Source organism: Hydra vulgaris, chromosome 01 (assembly GCF_038396675.1).
Source record: "Hydra vulgaris chromosome 01, alternate assembly HydraT2T_AEP".
In the NCBI taxonomy this organism is placed as follows: Eukaryota; Metazoa; Cnidaria; class Hydrozoa; order Anthoathecata; family Hydridae; genus Hydra; species Hydra vulgaris.
In genome coordinates this window covers 2,717,501-2,739,211 of record NC_088920.1, presented here as the reverse complement: position 1 = coordinate 2,739,211, position 21,711 = coordinate 2,717,501, and the positions used below count along the sequence as shown (strand labels likewise).

At 27.5% G+C, this 21,711-nt stretch overlaps 1 protein-coding gene across 1 annotated transcript in view; it reads left to right on the top strand.

Moving 5' to 3' along the window:
• The first annotated feature begins 21,358 nt into the window (after positions 1-21,358).
• The window catches only part of LOC136073963 (THAP domain-containing protein 2-like), a 440-nt gene continuing 87 nt past the window's right edge, over positions 21,359-21,711 (top strand). Inside the window, exons 1-2 of the mRNA XM_065786261.1 lie at positions 21,359-21,590; positions 21,686-21,711. The exon at positions 21,686-21,711 is cut by the window's right edge and continues 87 nt beyond it. Coding sequence (XP_065642333.1) covers positions 21,359-21,590; positions 21,686-21,711 — 258 coding nt within the window. The remainder of the gene's footprint in view (positions 21,591-21,685) is intronic.

The window sequence follows — 21,711 nt, the reverse complement described above, 5'->3', positions numbered from 1 at the left end:
TAGAAAATAACTTATAGGTATTGCTTATTTAAAGTATAAAATAAAAGTGAAATAAGATACTTACTGATAATCCAATGATTAAGTTGATCAATTTGAGGTCAGAAGCCAAGGAAAACTTCAATTAATTGAGTTGAAGGAGTTGAAAAAGGGTTTTCAGATTGTGATGATAAGTAATTAAGGCGTCAAGATTTTGAACAGTTTTTTTTTTGGGTCATTTTGAACATTTTTTTTTTTGATCATTCTTCTCCAAAGATAAACACTTTTTGTCTTTATCAACACAACAGAAACATATCCATTTCCTATTTTCTGAATGAAATCTTGCTTTTTGCAGACTTATTTTGTACAAAAACGTTTTTAATTAGTATTTTCCGTAGTAGATATTTTAAATCTTGTGAATCAATACTCTAACAAATAATTTAATTTAAACAAATTATCAGACGATCGACGTAATTTATTGAGACTAATTAATGTGTTTATGCCATTAATTTGATATTAGATCATTTGTAATTAGTAATATTAAAAATATATTTTGACGCTCAAAAGATATAGCCATATAAAGTTAGGACCCCCTCATTTTTTGAAGGTTTTTAATATTTAGAAAAATGGTCAAAAAATGAAAAAAGATGCGGTTTTTAATTCGTTTTCAACGGTTTCTATTTCATGTCACTGCTCAAAAGAGTGGTTAAAAAAAAATCTGACGTAAAAATAATTTTAACTTAAAACCTCTATAAAAGAGCAGTGCGTACCATTGTCGGAATTTTCTAAACAATTTTTTTCATGTTCTAAAAATAAGTTCTCTTAAGGAAAGAGTGTCTACTGTTATTAAAATTAGATGATTTCAGATTAGCCATAAACAGCTGATTACAAATGGGTTGATATGACCCGTTGTTTTAAAAAAGATGGCAAATACTCGAGTTTTAGAGAAGCGACTATTTCCTGAGATAACTCCCAATTTTAATTGGTTTAAAACTTATAATTACGTTTAGTCCGAAACAATTTCGTTTTGTATGCCGGTGTCACGTTGAAAAAGTAGATCGTTAAATAAGTAGACAAAACGATATTCTGGGCATGCGTTACGGATACTTATTTAACGTATTATTAAGTCAAGTTAAATAAGTAGATAGTTAAATAAGTAGAAAAATTGAACAATCAAGGCATTTTTTGTTAACCCAGACAAACAAATTAAACAAAAAAATACGTTAACCAAACTAAAAGCATTTACTTTATGATGCGAATTGTTATTATTTTACGGCATTTTTGTTGTGATAATTTACTACTTTTAATAACATTTAACTCACGAGGTATATTTTAGCAGTAATTTATATCTTTATAGTATAGTATGACAAGAAACATATTTTTTAAGAAAAGGTTTTTTTTAGGTCATTCACCCGTGTTGATAATATCGAATAAAATAGTCATTTCACAAGGAAGTTTGTTGCATTCCTATATAATTTAACTGTTCATTTTAGCAAAATGTTTCACGTTAAATTATTTATCTTTAACCCTTAAACCCAACAATTGTAAAACTTGTAATTGCTACGCAGATATATAGTAAGGATAGTATTCTGATGTTATCGTAGAAAAAAGAAAAGAAGTGAATTTATTAATTCGTGTCTAGCTTTATTTTGTGTGTTAATTTACCTACTCAAGGCCAAAAGTCATTACAGTCAAGGATGCTGCTTTAGTTGTATTTACAGCCCTCTCTCAACACTATAACTCCGAAACACAAACCCTGACGAACAAGACCGCTACGCGGCGAAACAAGATGAGCGCAGTACTACCGGCGAGATGGTGAAGATCGAACTCGGAACTTCTCGATTAAGAGGCGAGCGCTCTACCACTACACCACTAATCAATAATTTGTTATTCCATTAGAGACATATTGCTAAATTTAAAAAACTTAAAAATATGATTACTTTTGTTTTTTTAGTTTATACCTAACGGAAACGGTTAGTGCCATATCCTGCCGGTTAGTGCTATATCCTATCGTTCAAAAGTACAATTCCGGTTTCACTAAAATCGCAGACCTCAAAAAAGGTTTACGCATGCGCTATATTCGTGTAATTTAAAACGATATTAAACATAAAAATCGTGCGCCAACTTAAAGCTTAAGGTAAGGCTTAGCTTTGTCTTTAATCTTGGCTAAACAGATTAATAAAGATATAAAGTTATAATTAAACATATATAGTTATATAATACTAAATATAGTTATATACTTATAATATAAAAGACAAATAAGGCTTTTGTTGTTTGTTGTTGTTAAAAAATGTCATCATCATCAGATTCTGTAACAATTTCCTCGTCTGGTAAGAAAAAGTAAATCATTTTTTGTTTTGTTTATCAATCATTTATTTAAATTATAATGTTAATGCAAAGTTAGGATTAATAAAAACTTGTTTGACATTAAGGTTTGTATGAAAATAAATAAAAGCATAAAAGTTATGATAACTCACAGAATTTTTATATGGTATTTTAAACATGTATATTATATATATATATATATATATATATATATACATATATATATATATATATATATATATATATATATATATATATATATATATATATATATATATATATATATATATACAATATATACATGTATATATAAATTTTGATTCATTTTTAGAAGATGATCAACCTTGATCTTCTAGATCAAGATCTGGAAGATCTGGAAGATCATCCAGGAGATCAAGTATATCTTTTAATATATTTTATAAATATATATATAGAGAGAAAAAAAAATTTAATTAAATTACATACCGTATTATTTAATTATATTATTATGCTATTTTTTTTTAGTAGAAGGAAGCAGATCTTTTAAATCAAAAAGTAAAAAATCAAAAAAATGTAATTTTTCAAAAACTTTAATTTTGTATATTTAAAAGAGATATATTAGTTATTAATAATTGATATTGTTGATAATATTATATTATTAAGAAGTTTGTTTATGTATCATTAATTTCCGGTAGGAGGAAGGAAGGACTGACTAAAAGTTTTATGCTTGCTTTATTAGTATTGTTTTTTTACGCATGTTTTATTAGTTTAGTTTATTCCAATATCTTTAGTTTTTATTATTTCCAGTAATAGTTTACCAAAGTGTATCTTTTTAATTGTAACTTATTAAATTATATGTGTTTATATGTATATACATGTATATATTGTATATATAAGTGTGTGTATATATTAAGATGTAGAACAAAATATATTTACTAATATTCTTTTTTTATCGTTATGTTATTGATTTATTAAACCGTATTAGATGTAAATCTATTTTTAGATAGAGAAAAAATGTTTGAAAGTATAGTATAAGTGAGATTTTTTTTTTGTCTAGATGACATTTTTATTTTAGCCAATAATCAATGCCTGAATAAATACAGGTATTATTACCCATTGTATTTTTGTAGCAATATAATTTGAGCAATATAGCTTGTGTAGTTGAGATAGGATGAGCCAACAAGAGTGTGGTTGTTTTAAATTTAGCTATTGGATGGTCAGTTTATAATATAGTACTGGTTGCAAAAAAGTGCAAGAGAGCGAAGGGCTCATTGTATATGAAGACTTTATTGGAAATGCTTGTGCACTCTGATTGAATACAAAATTCTAAAGGAGAAAGTATACATTACAGTTAGTAATGTATATTTTATGATGAAAGGTTAACATCAAATTTTTTTTCAATTCCAAGTGCAGTACATCTTAACCATTGAGAAAAACGCTTAACTTGGAAAATAGATGGGTCAATAAGATTTAGAAAGCCTTGCGCATGTTTGTATTAGCTTATATGCATAACTGGTTGTATGATGTCAATTAATACAGTACAATATCTCTAATTTGAATCTTATGGGCAAAAATTAATGTTCAAATTAGAGAGATTTTCGAATTATAGAAAGTTTTTTTCACATAAGGGCATTTCATGGCAACTTGCATTTATTCGAATTATGGAGGTTTTCGAAATAAGAAGAATAAAATTAGAGAGATTGTACTGCATAACTAATTATGTCAACAACAAAAAAGCTAATTAAAATGTAAACAATAGCAATCTTATGTATTACAAATTAAAAACCTTTACACTTTGGTTTTGTTTTAGTTTTAGTTTAGTTTTACATTTGTAAAGTCTTATTTACAAATGTAAAATTAAACTACAACTAAATCTGTTATTAACAACTTATAAAATTTAATTAATTGAGCAATACAAAAACAAGTGTAACATATATAAAAGATAGATCAAATACTATCTACATAGAGACTTGTTATTTAAATTGCAATTTTGTCTTTTCTTTAGTTGCACAACAAACAGATATATGTATGTTTATTTATTTTTTATAATCTATATTTTTAATCAAAATTTTTGAGATGGTAAAAAGACAAATTTTATTTAAAAACAGTCAAGATATATTTGTTTCTGTTTTCTTTTTGTAACTATTATGTTTTATTTTTTTAGTGGAACAACAAAGAGAAATGTGTTGGGATTTATTTTTTGTTATATTTTAATTATTTTAGATATATACTTTAATTTATTATAGATTACATTATTGCATTATAGATTACATGATTATCGATGTTTAATATATATTATTTTATAACTTATTTAGTAAAACGTGTCAATGGGAAGATAAAGGTAACAAAAATTAAACTTATTTAATTATGCTATATTTAATGTTAGTTATTTAGTGTTATTAGAAAAATTTTTTCAATAAATTTCGATAAATGTTTTTAAAATTTATTGTTTGCTTATAACTAATTGCATTATTTAGCTGCACCAACTAATGCACCAGTGGCAGCTTCAGGTAAGAATACTTTATTGTTAAAAAAAAATTTATCTGAATAAAGTTTGTGGTAATTTCAATATAAAAGTATTTAAATGTAATTAGTTAAGTTTTTGTATAAATATAGATTTTAAAGATTTTTCTTTTTTCATATTCTCCAAAAATTCCGATGTTTTCTTTCAAACAAATTCCACATTTAATTTTTTAGCTTCAACTTCCGCAGCAACCGGTAAAAGTGTCTTAGATTTTAATATAACTATTTCTTAAAAAATTTTGACGTTCCTTATAATTACTTTTTTTTTTTTGTTAGATACCTCGTACGAAGTTTATAAAATCTATAGAAGACGACATCGTGGGCCCACTTCCACCAATTCTTATAGGAAGTGGACCGATAATGGGGGAGCTGATGATCCTTTTTCGTTTGGCAGGGTTATGGAAGGGGTAGGGGTAGGTGTAGGTGGAGGAAAATAAACATTTTAATAATTTATACAAATAGTTTTTGTATTGTATATATATATGTTTGTGTAACTTCTATTGTCAGTGTTTTTTTTTTGTTTTTTTCAACAGAAATATATATATCGTATTTGACTTTCTTTGCGTTTATTTGAATTTTCCTTACGTTTCCAATTGTACATTTCAATTGTTTCAATTTATACATTCACTAAAATGCAGAAATGTAGGTCTGGAGAATCATATTTAACTGTCTTGGTTTTGAAGTCTTGGTCTTGAAGGTTAGAGTCTCATGTATAACGATTTTATGAATTTTATTATTTTGATATTTACTGAAAAAAGAAAAAAAATACGTAAAAAACACATTCAGAGATGCGGCTATAATCATTGATACCTAAAAACCCTAAAGTGGATCAATTGATCCAATATATAGATCATATATATACATAACAATTAAAGTCAAATAATTCAAGTTCAATTATAAAAAAACTTTCCTCTAAGTTTTTTGTTCTGTAACCTTTTTAAAAATGATGCATCTGTTTCTCAGTGGAAGCTATTAAAGTGGAAAAAAAATATTCTTAAAAATGATGTACTATTTTATATTTATATTATATACCAAGTTATATATCATTATATAGCTTAAATATCCAACTGTTATAAAATGTACACATATTTGTGTATAACTATCGTGCCGTTTGCATTTTAAGCTGTTAATAAAAAATAATTTAAAAATTTTTTTTTTTTTTTTAATTTAATAATATTTTTCGTGTTAATAATACATATAAAATTGTTATAAATTTTTAGAACCATATTTTTTTATTGGATAATTAAGGTGGTAGACTGCTAAAAAAAAAATTTTTACTTCTGACATTATTCAATATGAATTCCTTATTATCAAGATGAATTTGAAAATCAAGAAAATTTGAGAAAAAAAAGTTTTTTCTCTCTACTTTTTGGGCAAATTTAAGTGGTTTTGGGCCTAAAAATTGCAAAGTTCTTGGAAAAGATATCTCAAAAATATATCAAGATATGTAAAGTCAAAAATATATCAAGTCTCAAAATTTTACACTTTTGTACATTTTAAGTAGATGAATGTCGTAAGATAAAAAAAAAAAACTTGAATATATTTTAATTTTGAAGTATCGTAAGCTTTTTTTACAAGTCTAAATTTAGGCTAAATTCCTGACCCTAAAACAGCCCATAAAAATTTAAATTTAAATTTTATTCATAATTTCTTTATCTCAGGACATGAAGCTCATTAAAATAAACATCTGTAAAAATTTCAAGGTGAGTGGACAAATATTACTCCTGCAAAAATCAAACTTTATATAATAATTATACAAATAAATTAACAAACAAAAACAGGTTAAAAATCCCCCATCTTTATGTATTGTTCCCTCTTTATCATTTTGTTTATCAGCAAATCTTTTCCTTGATACTCTAAGCTTTTTTCTTTGCATTTTAAACTTTTTGATTTTGGGTCCATAAGCTTTACACACAGCATATCAGTATTTTAGAATCCGCTTTCAGTAAAATGTTCTGGTGTAGTTCCTACACAGCAAAGAACATCTATTATATCAGTTTTGCCATCATTAAACTGTACGAGAGCTGATGCAACACTAAATTCATTTATGTTGACCTACCTACGTAAACACTTTTAGGGTATTGTGTAACAACACCATTGAGCGAGGAAACCCGCTGTCACATTCCATAATATCAATATGTTACTGTAAGTACATTACCATATCTTTCTTCCTCGTCAACATTTTTTACATCACAGAGCAAAATTTCAGCAATTTTGGATAAATATTTTCAACAAAATTTATTTTGGCCTAATTTAAAGTTATTACTGATCACTGAGCATTGGAACGACAATCTTTAAATTACTTAACTGAGAAAAAAATTCACTTATGACTTCTATACATGATGAGTTATTCATTTTGTCCAGTAAAAGTAAATTATGGCCCACTGCGCTCTGTAAACAAGGAAAGTATCTAGTTGTTAAGCATTTGTCGATATCCATAGCAACTCAAATAAAAAAAGTAAAAAATTCAATAAAAAATTACTTAATAAAAGATTAGTCGAAGTCTTAAAATTTTTTTTTTTTAAGATTTATAATAGACTCACAATTTAAAAACTATATTTAAAAATTTACTGAAGATCTTTTAAAAACTAGAATTTATTGAACCCTTGTAATTTTATACTCCGTAACAACCGCCATAGCAACGGCACAATTTTTTTCATTTACCAAGAATTCCTTTTATACCCCTTTTTTTTTCATTTAGAAAACATGATACATATCAAATAACAGTTTTTCCCATTACTCAAAACAACCTTAGGAAAAAAACAATAACTGGATTGCTCATTATTTATATTAAAAAATGGGTTAACTTAGCTGACTTTTGAGTTTGCTGAACAACGAACTAAAACAAGGCCAATTATTTTTTTTGTAATAAATAACTTGTTTATTGGATAATATTAATATGAATATAGACAAATAAAGAACTAAGAAACGCAGACAAGTAATTTGTGGGAAATAGAAGAGTAGATATGACAAATCCCTTGAAAAAGATAGAAATCTAGCTGGTGTATACTATGACTCTTTTAGATTATGAATATTTATTTACATCGGTTTCCTTAGGAATTCAAACTTCTCAAATGCTTTTCTGTGGTGTTTGTTCGTTTATACCATAAACAGGTTGCAGGTAAAAACACACTTAATGGGGCTAAATCTTTAAATCCTTTTACGGAAAAAACTGAGAGTTTTACGGATAAGTACAGCCTTCGTTTTTTTTTGTTAGAGCCTTGGGCCCAAGGTCATAAATCGTTAATTTAATAAGATGAAGACAAAATAATATTTTGAATTAAATATTTATTGCATTCATTATCTTGGTTGAGAAACATGACTTTCTTTTTTGAATAATTAAAATAATGAAAGTGAGGGTGCAATACAGAACTGTGGTAACAGATTTATACATAAAACTTGCATCATATGGCGCCAATATTTGCTGTTAGCTAAAAATAAGAAATAAATTTTTTATGGTATTGCAGTACAATATACGTTGCGACATAGTAATACAGTTTATTACTAACAGTGCAAGTCGATCATGATGTCCATATAGTATAGTCTCAGGTGCTTAATACTCTGGAGGGGACGTTTATTAATTTTTTTTTTAATACTTCACTATCACTGACCTTATTTATACGACGATATTAATTAATTTTCACTTAGTAAAAACAAATAAACTGCATGCCTAAATCTAAAACTAAATTCCAATTTTAAGCAAAAATAAACTTACCATGTTGCTTGCTTATTAAATCCAATTGAAATTATTACAACCACAGTTATGCAATTTAGATGTAACTCAATCGAAACCCCATTTATTGGAACTAAAAAGAAATACAACCCCTGTTGGATTATGTAAAATATTTCTAACTCCTTTAATTATAAGCATTATTTCCTTACCCTCTTTCATTTCTACTTCGATATGCATTAAGCACTTGAGAGTACCATTTCAAATATAGAGAAAAAATATTTAAAAAAAAACTTACAAGTGCTATTAAAAAGTTAGCTATGTGCATTCCAGTAACAACAATTGGATTGCTGGTATCATCAGCAAGCTGTATGCATTTCCGATAACAACAACTGGATTGCTGGTATCATGACCAAGCTATATGCATTTCCAATAACAACAAATGGATTGCTGGTATCATCACCAAGCTATATGCATATGCAATAACAACAATCGGATTACTGGTTACTGATTAAATTACCAAGCTATATGCATATCCAATAACTGGTATTATTTCCCAGCTTTATGTATCACTATAACAGCAACAGGAATGCAAGAATGGAGCTATTTCATTTAATTTCAGTGATAAAGAAGAAACATTGAATACTAAAACCCTAAACTGCAATTAATAAGGGGTTCAAATTTCAATTTTTTTTATAAATAAAAAATTTTTTTTTTTTTTTTATTTTTTTTTATTTTTTTTTTTTTGGTTTACATTTGTTAATCGTTGTACAGCTTAAAATAAAAAATAGTAAAAATAATAATATAAACTTACAATGATAAAAAAATAACAAATATAAACAAGGTATCTGAAAGAAGATCACAAGGATCTTGTCGTCAGAACCTTAAATAAGCATTTAACAAAGATAAGATAAAAAAAAAATTAATAAACTTTTACAAAACTACAAGGTAAACAATCTGATCTGAAGAAAGATCAAGATGATCTTGTCATCAGAATTGTATACAAGAGTAAACCAATGTGGAAGTTAAAAAGTAAAAAGTATATGAACAATAAATAAAATTAGTAGGAATAAAATTCTATAAACGTAAACATTTATATAAACAATAAAAAAGTAGACCAAAAAATATTTTTAAGTTTTACTACTAATAATAACTCAAAATATTATCTAATGAAAGAATGAGATTTTTCAGTTTTTTTTTAAAAAGGCAAAAAGTAATAGGTACTTCAAAATTAAAATTCGGCAAAAACAAGTTTATTCCAAAGCTCGATAGGTAATACAAAATTGGTTAAAGTTTGTTTGACAAAAAGGTTCATTTAAAAAGTTATTATTTCTCAAAGTATATTTACTGATTGGTTTAAGTGAAAAAAGATCTTTGAAAACGGCTACGGATAAGTTATTTATCCACATATATACAAAACATAAAGTATTAAATACATTTAACTCGTATATATTCAAAATTCTCATTTCCATAAAATAATGCTTCGAATGAGAGAAGCGATTTGCAAAATTGATTATACGGATTGCGCGTTTCTGACGGAGATAAAGACGTTGCAACTTACTTTTTTCAGTACTTCCCCAAGCAATATTGGCATAATTTAAATAACTATGTATAAATGAATAATAAAGTTGTATTAAGACTTTCTTATTGAGATAGATTCGTAATTTATATAGGATCCCCATGTTTTTAGAAATTTTTGTGCTTATATAATCAATATGGTGATTCCAGGTAATATTTTCATCAAGATAAACACCTAAAAATTTTGTAACAGAATCTCTTTTGATTTCCTTTTGATTGATAAAAATTTGAGGTAAATTTGTAGGGAGAAATCGTTTTTTTGAAATCGAATGAAATAAAACCCATTTTGTTTTATTAATATTTAAGGTTAACTTATTACACTTAAACCAATTAGATATATGTCTGAGTTCTTCGTTCATTGTTTTAAAAAGTTCAGCGATATCATAGTTAGAAAGGAATAGGTTTGTATCATCTGCATACATAATGCTCATTAGTTTTGAAGCTTTATTTAAGTCATTTATATAAATTAAAAAAAGGAGAGGTCCAAGAATTGAACCTTGTGGAACTCCACAAGTATTAAGAAAAGTGGATTGATAATCATTGTTAAATAATACAAACTGTTTTCGATTAGATAGATAACTTTTAAACCATTTTAAAATTTCATTTTTTATTCCGTAGTATTTGAGTTTATGAATCAAAATATGGTGATCGACCGTATCAAAAGCTTTTGATAGGTCAATAAAAATTCCTAGTGTATATTGTGATTTTTCAAATGATTTTGAGATTTCACGTACAACTTGGATAATAGCATGTTCAGTTGAGTTATCTTTCTTGAAACCAAATTGATTAATGTAAAGTAGATTATTATCATGAAAGTATTTGTATAATCTGTTGAACATAATTTTTTCTAGGATTTTCGAAAATGTGGAGAGAACAGAGATGGGGCGATAATTACTGATTTCAGATTTGTCCTCTTCTTTAAAAATAGGAATAATTTTGGCAATTTTTAATTGTTCCGGGAATACTCCTTGATGGATAGAAGCCTTAAAGGTTTTAAATAGAACATCTTTAATTTGTTCAAAGTAATCTATAATCACGTTTCCATTAATTTGATCTGCTCCAATTGCCTTATTTTTTTTAACAGATTTAAAGGCTCTTTCGAACTCATCAAAACATAATTCGGAAGATAACTCATCCAAACAAATGCAATTATCCAGGGATTCTAAATAATCAGTAAACAAAGATTTGGTTTTAGGGATTTTTTCAGACAGTGTTGGTCCTATATGAGTGAAGTATTTGTTAAATTCTTGAGCTATAGTTTTTGGTTCATATAAACTTTTGTTATCGACTCTAACCATTTGTGGCAGGAAACCGGAGCATGATTTTTTTTTGCCAATAATTTCCTTCATTATTTGCCACGTGCGCTTTGTGTCGTTTTTAAATGTATTGAATAATTGGGAGTAATAATTTTTCTTCAAGTTTTTGCGAATTTTTTCAAATAGGATTTTGTAGTTCTTATAAATTTTTTCGCTTGAAGCTGTTTTTGTTTTTAAAAAATTTATATATAATTTTTGTTTTATTCTGGATGATTTTTTAAAACCTTTAGTAATCCAGGGTGTATTGATATTCTTTGTTGTTATTGCTTTTTCTATGATTGGGAAATTAACTTCATAAACAGAAAAAAAAGTTTTGAAAAAAGTTTCATAAATATTATTAGCGTTATCATCAAAATTTATATTTTTCCAATGCAGTAATGATAGTTGGTCTTTAAATAACTTAATATTAGTCTCATTATAAATGCGTTTTCTTATTACTTTTTTGGTATTGATGTTTCTTTCTGAGTTTGTTTTATTAGGTTTCAGAAATAGAGGAAAATGATCTGATATATCAGTTTTTATGATACCTAATTGTATATTATTATTGAGAATATCAGTAGTTATAATATTATCTATAAGAGTCGCTGTATTTATTGTAACTCTTGTGGGTCGATTTATTAAAGTAACTGACCCTGTTTCAAAAATTGCGTCATAAAAATTTTATGGTCGTCATTATAGAGAAAACAGTTCATATTTAAGTCTCCGACTATATAGTTTTCTTTTTTATCATTATTTCCTTTTTTTTGATTTGTTGTAAGAACATGCTCAGGTTTTCGCTCACGCCGTCAGGTGGCCGATAACAACAGCTTAGTAAAATGTTTTAAGTTTGATTATTTGTAATTTCAATAGTTACAACTTCTTTATCACTGTCAGAAACGCTCAAATCATTCCTAAAACAATACTCAAAATTTTCGTGAACATAAATTAATACCCCACCGACGCGCTTATTCGTTTTTCTCTCCATAGAAATTATATTAAAATGAGGAATATCAAAATTACTATTTATTTCATCTACTGTGATCCAAGTTTCAGTTAAACAAATAATATTAAAAATGTGTTTAGCTTCTTCTAATAGATCTAAAAGTTTTTCATAATTGCATTTCAAACTTCTTATATTGAGGTGGAGAATTACAATTTGCTTATTACTTTTTTCGCGAGCATTCTTAAAAAGAAACCCTTCTGGTTGGTTCGGAAAATGATAAGAACAATCGGATAAAATACTGCGATAAAAATTATTTTCAGGGTCTAGGTTTTCTTCTGAAGAAAAGAGATTTGTTTCATATAAATTAAAAAAAAGGCATTCATAGTTATTAGTCATAGCCATGATAATAAATGGAAAAAAAAAAGGATTTCTTTTTAGAAGTGCTAGTTATTTGTTAAGATTGTTTTCAAAATTTTTATTAAGATAAACAATTTTGTCATATCTTACCGATACATTTTCACCATTTGAGCGCCTTTGTTTAACTTCCGCAAATAACTTTTTCCGAATGACAACGGTCTCACGAGAAAAGTCTTCGTTAATGAAGCAATTTGTGCCTTTAAGTCGATGAGATTCTTTCAAGATTCTTATTTTGTCTTTATATTTCTGCAGGTTAAGAACTATTGTCCTCGGTCGTCCATCTTTCTTCAATCCAGTGCGGTGGGCACGCTCAATTTCGATATTTTTGATTTTTTCGATATTTTTCGATATTTTCGAAGATTTTGCCAGAAGAATGCGTGAACTTTTTCTTCAGAGTCCCCCCATGATTCTTGTCCATTTTCATCAATTCCATCGATTCGTAGGTTATTTCTTCTTGATCTATCTTCCAGGTTTCGTTGCTTTTCCTTCATATATTTTTCAATATTAGTATGTTCGAATTTTTTATCAAGTTGTTTATTGTTGTTACGTATTTTTTTGTCAACTAGTTCTTCGTTGTAGTTTAGACTAACCTTAATATCTTCCAATTCCTTTGAGAGTTCTTTAATTTTGTTTACATTCACGTTGATATTTATCTCAGCTTTGTCTAATCTGTCGTTAATGATTTTTATATTAGCGCCTATAATATCGATAACAGTTTTCTCTTGTTTACGAAACAATTCTTCAGTTTCTTTTTTGAATTCTTTAAACATTTCTTTTAACATTGTTTTTATTTCTTTAAGTGTTACTGCCATTTTTAAATTCTCCTCGTAATAAAATTGCGTCCGCTCTTGTTGAATGCTTGCGTTGAAAAAAGGTATCATCAGCAAGCTGTATGCATTTCCGATAACAACAACTGGATTGCTGGTATCATGACCAAGCTATATGCATTTCCAATAACAACAAATGGATTGCTGGTATCATCACCAAGCTATATGCATATGCAATAACAACAATCGGATTACTGGTTACCGATTACATTACCAAGCTATATGCATATCCAATAACTGGTATTATTTCCCAGCTTTATGTATTACTTTAACAGCAACAGGAATGCAAGAATGGAGCTATTTCATTTAATTTCAGTGATAAAGAAGAAACATTGAATACTAAAACCCTAAACTGCAATTAATAAGGGGTTCAAATTTAAATTTTTTTTATAAATAAACAATTTATTGTGTGCTTGTCAATTTAAAACTGAGATTTTAAAAATATAAAATGCAACAACAAAAATTTATATAAAAAAGCATATCTCAATACCTATTATAATACTTTCAATAATAATAACCTTCGTAACAATAACCAACTATAATTTTTACAGTTTAATATATTGGGTTACCTTAACAACTTATGACATTTATTAACAGAGCAAACCTCAGTTTTATGCTGCGTGCATCTGGCAATTGGAACAGATCCATATTACATCTTCCTTTTCATAAGCACTCAGTGGAATTTTTTGACACTCACGATGAAACCATTTTTTACAAAGACAGCATTGAGCCATTTGCCTGCAAAAACAAACTTATTAGACGTTATAAATAAAAAAATAGATTTCAATGATATCTTAAAATGTATAGTAAAAAACTTATAGGGAAACAATCACTAAGAACATTGCCATGCTAAGTTAATATGCTCACTCAACCAATATTAAAGTTAAATAAAAATGATAACGTACCTATTAAAAATGTGCTCATCTTCAAGGATCCAAAACATGCAACATGAGCAATGTAGAGGAATGTGGAAATTCTTTGCTACACATCTTCTAAACAAAGAAAGAGTAATGGCATTTGGGAAAACATCTAACCGGTTGTTTAGAATACAGTTAAGAAGATGAATCCTCATTTTACTTTGCTCAAACATAAGAGTACTTGGTGGTATTTTATTTGCTTCAAGTACCTGTTGAGCCCACGCAATAGCATAGAGACCACAATCTACACCATATGTTTGCTGTTGAAATGGTAAAACTTTAATAATAATTTTTTTTTGTGGAGAGTGCAAAATAGAACATATTTGCTTTTTTGACTCAATACTTATTGAAGCACGAAAAAGACTGTCAAAAGCATATATCTACCCAGGCTTGCAATCATATGTGGTAACACACACCCAATGTAGATTACCATCATGAAGAATTTGCACAAATGGATCGCTTGGACATATATCAAAAGACATAACTTTTCCGTTAATTGAATCCTGCAGGCCAATGTTAATGTTAAACTGAATTGACATCATTCGTTGAAAAAAACGAATGACCTTATCATTTATCATTTTTTCTTTTCCTATGTCATCCCTTTCTAAATCTCTAATCAATGAGCATTTCAGTTGCTGAATAGAGTGCACATCCCTTTTAAGTTGGAAATTATCATTAACAATGTTGTCTTTGTCTAACTCTTGGCAAATATTAGATCTTACTTTTACTTTACATACACTATCGACGATTGTTTTAATTGATTCATTGGGTACTGTAAATATTTCACAATTTTCATCAATTACATGATTAGTTAAAATCTCAGTCATACAAGGTTCATCTTTTGCTTTTAATAGCACATCGATATTTGAGGCTGCCTTGATCTTGTCATGTTTCAAACCAACTCTTTTTGACATTTTCCTTCTGTGTCGAACAGGAATATTAACAAGATCTGGTAATTTTGAATTTGACCTGGCCCAAGTTTCTGTTTCTTTAACTGGACTGAGGATAACCCCTTGCTCGCTTTTAAGAGTTTTTGCAAAGCTTGTTTTATGTTTAGAAAGTTCATCAAACAGATTGTCTGTAGCTATTTGAGAGTCACATTAATATGTCATTTTTATTATTGCATTTAGGAGCTTGCAACATGCTGCTGGTGTGTGTCTTGCTTGTGAGAAACCATCTACTACATTTTGATCAAGGTTTAAGACATTACTGTTAATACAATGAATACTATGTATTGGCTGATTATGTTCAGATGGCACAGATTCCTGCAGTGGTTTTGCATCTTCAAGGCTATTCAGACTTATTATATCAGATATATTGTTTGAAGCCAAATCTATAAAAACACTGTCATCTGACAATGGGTCAAGCAAAAAATATGCTGATTCTCCATAAGAGGGATCAAAATTAGACCATGACAGATTTTCTTTAATAAAAATGGCAAAAAAATGTTTGCACGGATATGCATCATATAACCAAACAGTACACGAACAACTTGGCAATTGGTTTGCATCACCAAGATTACCTTAAGTTTAAATATAGTCTTTGATTAGAAAAGATCACAATTTGTAAGATTCTTTTACATTTTTTTATTCAGTTGTAACAATAGTAATATTTTTAGTAAAATGTTTAATGATAATAGTGAAATTGAAATCGATAATATTAAGCTAAAAGAAGTTATTAATGTAAATGCTAATAGGCAACTTGAAAATAGTTGTTGTCAAGTGAAAGAGATAGATCTAAGCAAGATGAAATTAGTTGTCGTTGAAATCTAAGAAATGCTGATCGGTGATCAGAAAGCTTACATGCCAGAAATCAGTATCAAGCAGTATTAATGTCTGTTAATTTGATTTTACTTTAGGCATTTTAGAACAAAGTAAAGTATGAATTTTACTATTTAGTTTTAAATTTAAATGATTTTAAATTTTTTTATAATTTCAAACATAATTATGTTCTTTTTTTTTTCTTTTTTTTTTAGTTGCCTTTGTCATTTCTTGATTACTTTGATTACTGTTGAAACATGGTTTTAATTTTGTAAATTTAACATGATGTGAAATTTACTTAATAAATCATTAGTCAACAGTTAGAGAGAAGCTGGAGCTTAATTAAGAAATGCTGGAAATTAAATCAAGGTAAATATAATTTTGTTTACTGGTAACATAATAAAACCAGTTACTACTATTTATTGCGTGTTTTTTTACTTTTTTTAACGTGCTGCTTTGGAAACACTTTCTTTCTCTCCCAATCTCTCTTAGATCAAAGAGAGTATTAATAAAACTTATGTAATTACTGAGCTCTTACGTATTTCTTAATACCTCAATTGATAATGAACATTTATAAGAAATATTTTCCGAGTTGCTTGCTATTTTATGGTATAATTGTTCCAAATATTTAACTATAATTGCCCTTCGGTGGTTCAAATATTGTAATTAATAAAATCTTTTTAGTCCAAGTATTTTATTTTATAAAACATCTTAATAGGCCGTGGTGTTATATGCCAGTGTTAATACATTGTGTTGCTTAGCCTTTTTATAATCTTTTCTTTTTTAGTTACTCTGGAGACACAGTAATGTGTGCTTACAAATATTTTATGCTATGCGCTATTGTTACTGTGTTTTGTGTTGATAGACCTAAGCTGTTATAGTTATTTTTATTGTTGTTATTTTTTTTATTATTGTTACTGTTGTAAATTACTGCTGTTATTATTATAATTGTAGTTGTTATTGTTATTACTACTGTTATTCTTACAATGATTATTACTGTATTACACAGGTCAACAAAAAAAAATTTTTTTCTGCCAAACAAAATGCTATACAGAAAAAAATTGTTTGCCGATCAAACAATTTGTTTTTTGTATAGCATTTCTCTTTTGATTTCAAATATGCAGCTCATTTTTCACCATCACGTCAAGTTGTAAAGATAGTTAAAACATTTATAACATTTGCACGTTCAATTGTGCAAAAAAGTGCAAAAGCGAATTTAAATGATCGCGAAAAAAATCATATAGTTGGGCCGGTAATGGTACCGACTGTTAACCAACTGTTTTATTATTGTTGGGCCGTTAATGGTACCAACAGTTTATAAAACAGTTGGCTAAGTGTTGGTAAGAGTGTTACGTTTTTTCGCAATACCAACTAAATAGCCGACTGTTGGCCCAACTGTAGCTAATAGTTGGTTATTAGGTTCGGGCCAACTACTTACCAACTGTTCAATGTTTACTGGGAAGTGAATAAGTAAAAATCTAAAAAATTATACGTTCAAAATTTACAATTTGAGTTGTAAATAGAAACACTTAAGTAGCTTTTGCTATAGGTAGGTTTTGTTCACTTTGAGAGAGCTAATACTTTATATGAAACATTTCGCCGTGTAGATGTAAGGGGTCATTTGCAAATTATGTCACGCAAAAAACTTTTCAGATCCCCCTCCTCGCTTTTCAACAAAATGTCACAAAATATCAATCCCCTATCTTATCCTGAGGGTTCTTATCCCTGCAAAAGAACCGTTGGGGTTCTAATCCCTGCAAAAAATAGTTCTAACCAAATTTTAGAATTTCGAAATCTCAAAAATATTTCGAATTCCGAAAGTGAAAAATTGTTTCGGTGTTATTGTTAGAATTTCGAAACCGCAAAAATGTTTTGAAGCAAATTTTAGAATTTCAAAGGTGAAAAATTGTTTCAATATTTTTTTCAGAATTTCGAAATCGCAAAAATATTTCGAAGCAAATTTTACAATTTCAAATGTGAAAAATTATTTCGGTAAAATTTTCAGAATTTCGAAATCAAAATAATGTTTCGAAACTAATTTTACAATTTCGATATGAAAAAATCGTTTCGATGCAAAATTAATTAGTTTGAAATTATAAATAAAAAAACAAATTTAGAAATTTTCTGATATCTTATGAGTTATTAAAATATCAAAATATTTTAAACAAAAAGTTGTGAACATATTATATATATAAGTATCTCATGCAATTAATTAAAAAAATTGGTTCTCAAATACAAGATCTCACACAATTTTCCCATGACAACATAACTTTAAGTTTAGTTTTTTAAACTTTTTTTCTCAAAATTTAAATTGTAATACTTAACTATATAACTTTGTACATAAAATATATCTCAAGATTATTTCAATTATTTTAGAACCGTTTTTGTTAAAACTTGTTAAAATTATATAGTTGTAAAAAAGAAAGAATATATATATATATATATATATATATATATATATATATATATATATATATATATATATATATATATATATATATATATATATATATATATATATATATATATATATATACATATAAAACCGCTTGGTCTTAAACTGACCGATTATGGTTTTTGTAATGAAACCCTCACTTGGCACTTCGAACTCCCATGACAATATGGTTAATAGAAAATTGTTCGCTGAAAATTCTTCTCTGATTGGATTCAAGTCTTAAGTAGTGTTCTTCTTATATTGGTCACAGAGACGTTGCTATGTACAAAAAAAAAGCAGACCAGATATTATATTGGCATGGGTGCGGAGTCCTAAAACGACTCCGGCTTTGTAACTCTATTGTTTCTTGGTCTCTGGTGTAAAAGCACTATATGTTTATTGAGTTATAAATTTCTATAAGAGAAAAAGTCATGAAATTTAATGACTTAGAACTTATTGCGTTTGTACCCGGAGTCCCGGAATCACTGCCGCCATTATATCTAAGGACTCATGGTTCAAAAATTAATTGTTCCTCAAACTTAAAAGTCCTAGCTTTTTTCCTATAAATAGTCCAAAAGCGTTTTAATAATGGTAGAACTCTTGGATCACAAAAATTATTACGAATTAATCTTTTCGTGACATAACATGTTTTTCCTAAATCAGTTTGTTTGTTTTTTGCGTTTTGTAAAACCTTATCATCTGTTTTCCATCAATTTAATCAAAAAGCAATTCTGACAAAAATTGTCATAATTGTCGACGCGTAAGGGAACAATTATTATTCACTATCGCGTCGATCGACAATTGCTGGTACTCGTTGTACGCTAGCGAAACTTTATTGTTGATAAATTCCTATTATAATAAATAATTTAACAATGTTTATGTATATATATATATATATATATATATATATATATATATATATATATATATATATATATATATATATATATATATATATATATATATATATATATATACATATATATATATATATATGTATATATATATATATATATATATATATATATATATATATATATATATATATATATATATATATATATATATATTATGTATATATATATATATATATATATATATATGAGTAATCTATTGCGGCGGTAAATACCGCCACCTCAAGCTGAGAATTTTGCTAGAGTAGCGGAAGTTTTTTTAAGATGAGGCAAGCGACTTAAAACGAAGCAAAACCGGAAAAACAAACACAACGAGCTGGTAAAAAAAATGGACTTACATAAGGGACAATGCTTTCAAACAGCAGCTGAAGCTCAAGATTTTATTACACAATTTGCAAAAGCTCATTGGAATCCTCTGCGCCAAAGAAATAATGTAACAGCTTTATCATATAATAAGAAAGTGAGTATATCTTATTTTATGTAAGGTCACATTTTATGTAAGGTAACATTGACGCATCTTTAAAAAAACATTTTTTTATTTTTCTGTGACAAGCTAAATTCTGTATGCATTAGTTCTACGTGTTTACCAATAATATTTCTTTAAAATGATAAAAAATATTATTAGTTATCTCATATTATTAATAGATGATTGATTTTTGTTGTTAGGGTTCAGCTGTTAGTGTTAATGTTAATGTTACAATAACAACAATAACAATATATTTACCAGTAAATATTATACAAAGGTTTGGGACCAGGTTGTAACAGCATACCCAGTCTGACCAGAGTAGTGCTTACTGTGTGCATAGGAAACATCACGTACATTATAATTTATACTCTAGGATCATTGTAAACCAAAAACGGCTATTTTCATAGCCACAAAAATTTATTTAAAACATTTTTTGCAGAGAACATTATTGAAGTATGTTCATAAATAAAATTTGAAATGAACATACTGAATGTTTGTACGTTTTATTAATAAAACTTGAAATAAACATACTTCAACGAACATCAATGAACATCAGTATGTCCATGAATAACATTTGTTATTTTAAATATTTCAATAAATTTGAATAAAATGTAATTTATTCTTTGGTCTTGCTTACTTATGAAAATAAAATAAATTTAAAAAAAATGACGAATCATATGTTAATTACTTTTTAATTGCATTGTATGTTTACAATAGTTCCTTTTTTAATGAATTTAGTTTTGAAATTCTGTTGGTTAGCACGAAAGAATTTTTTAAATTGTGCGTGCAAATTTCACAAGATGAACATGTTTTAGTTATTTTTTAACGTAAAAACCACGTTAACTACGAGTTAATTACAGTGACTAAAACACAATCAGCAGTTATTTTCAAAATGGCGAATATTAGCGTTTATATTGGGATTTTTTTAATCTTTGACGTCGAATTAGAGCATTTTCCGTTGATTTTCAGACCTATGTTTTTATACGATTTTAATCAGCATAAAATTCTCTATCATAATCAATCATAAAAAAAGGAGGGGGGGGGTAGAAACTGCAGTAGCGCCAAGGTGTTAAATAACATAATACCGATTGGAAGGTTCGCTTTCATATAGCTTTTTTAAAACAAGTAGAGCAACCTTGTAAAGAATACAAATTTCTAAAGGACAAAGACAAGAAAATAAGCAAGTATAAAAAATAAATATGAATAAAATAAAGAAGAATACTCAAAAGCAAACCCAAAAAAAACCTAAAATAGAATATAATATACATAAATGTATATATACATATCCTTGCGGCGAAGCTGACGTCACATTAACTAACTATTCGGCTACCATTATGGTATGGGGGCAAACATTGCGCTTGAAAATGGTGAAAGGATGCTGTGTTTTTGATTGTTCAACCAATGTTAAAAGTCATCCGAACTTGAGTTTTTATATTTTGCCTGCTGATCCAAAAAGAAGAAGATTGTGGCTTAATGCTATATATAGAATTGATTCATCTTGCAAAAACAAACTTTGGTCGCCAAATACAAAACATGTCTATGTATGCTCAAAACATTTTGTATCTGGTAAGTTTTGTATTTGAATGACCTAAATATTTGATCACAAATTTGTCTTAAACTTATTTATTTATTTTTTTGTTTTTTTGACTATGTTCCATCAGTGAGCATGTTAGGTGTTAAAAAAAGT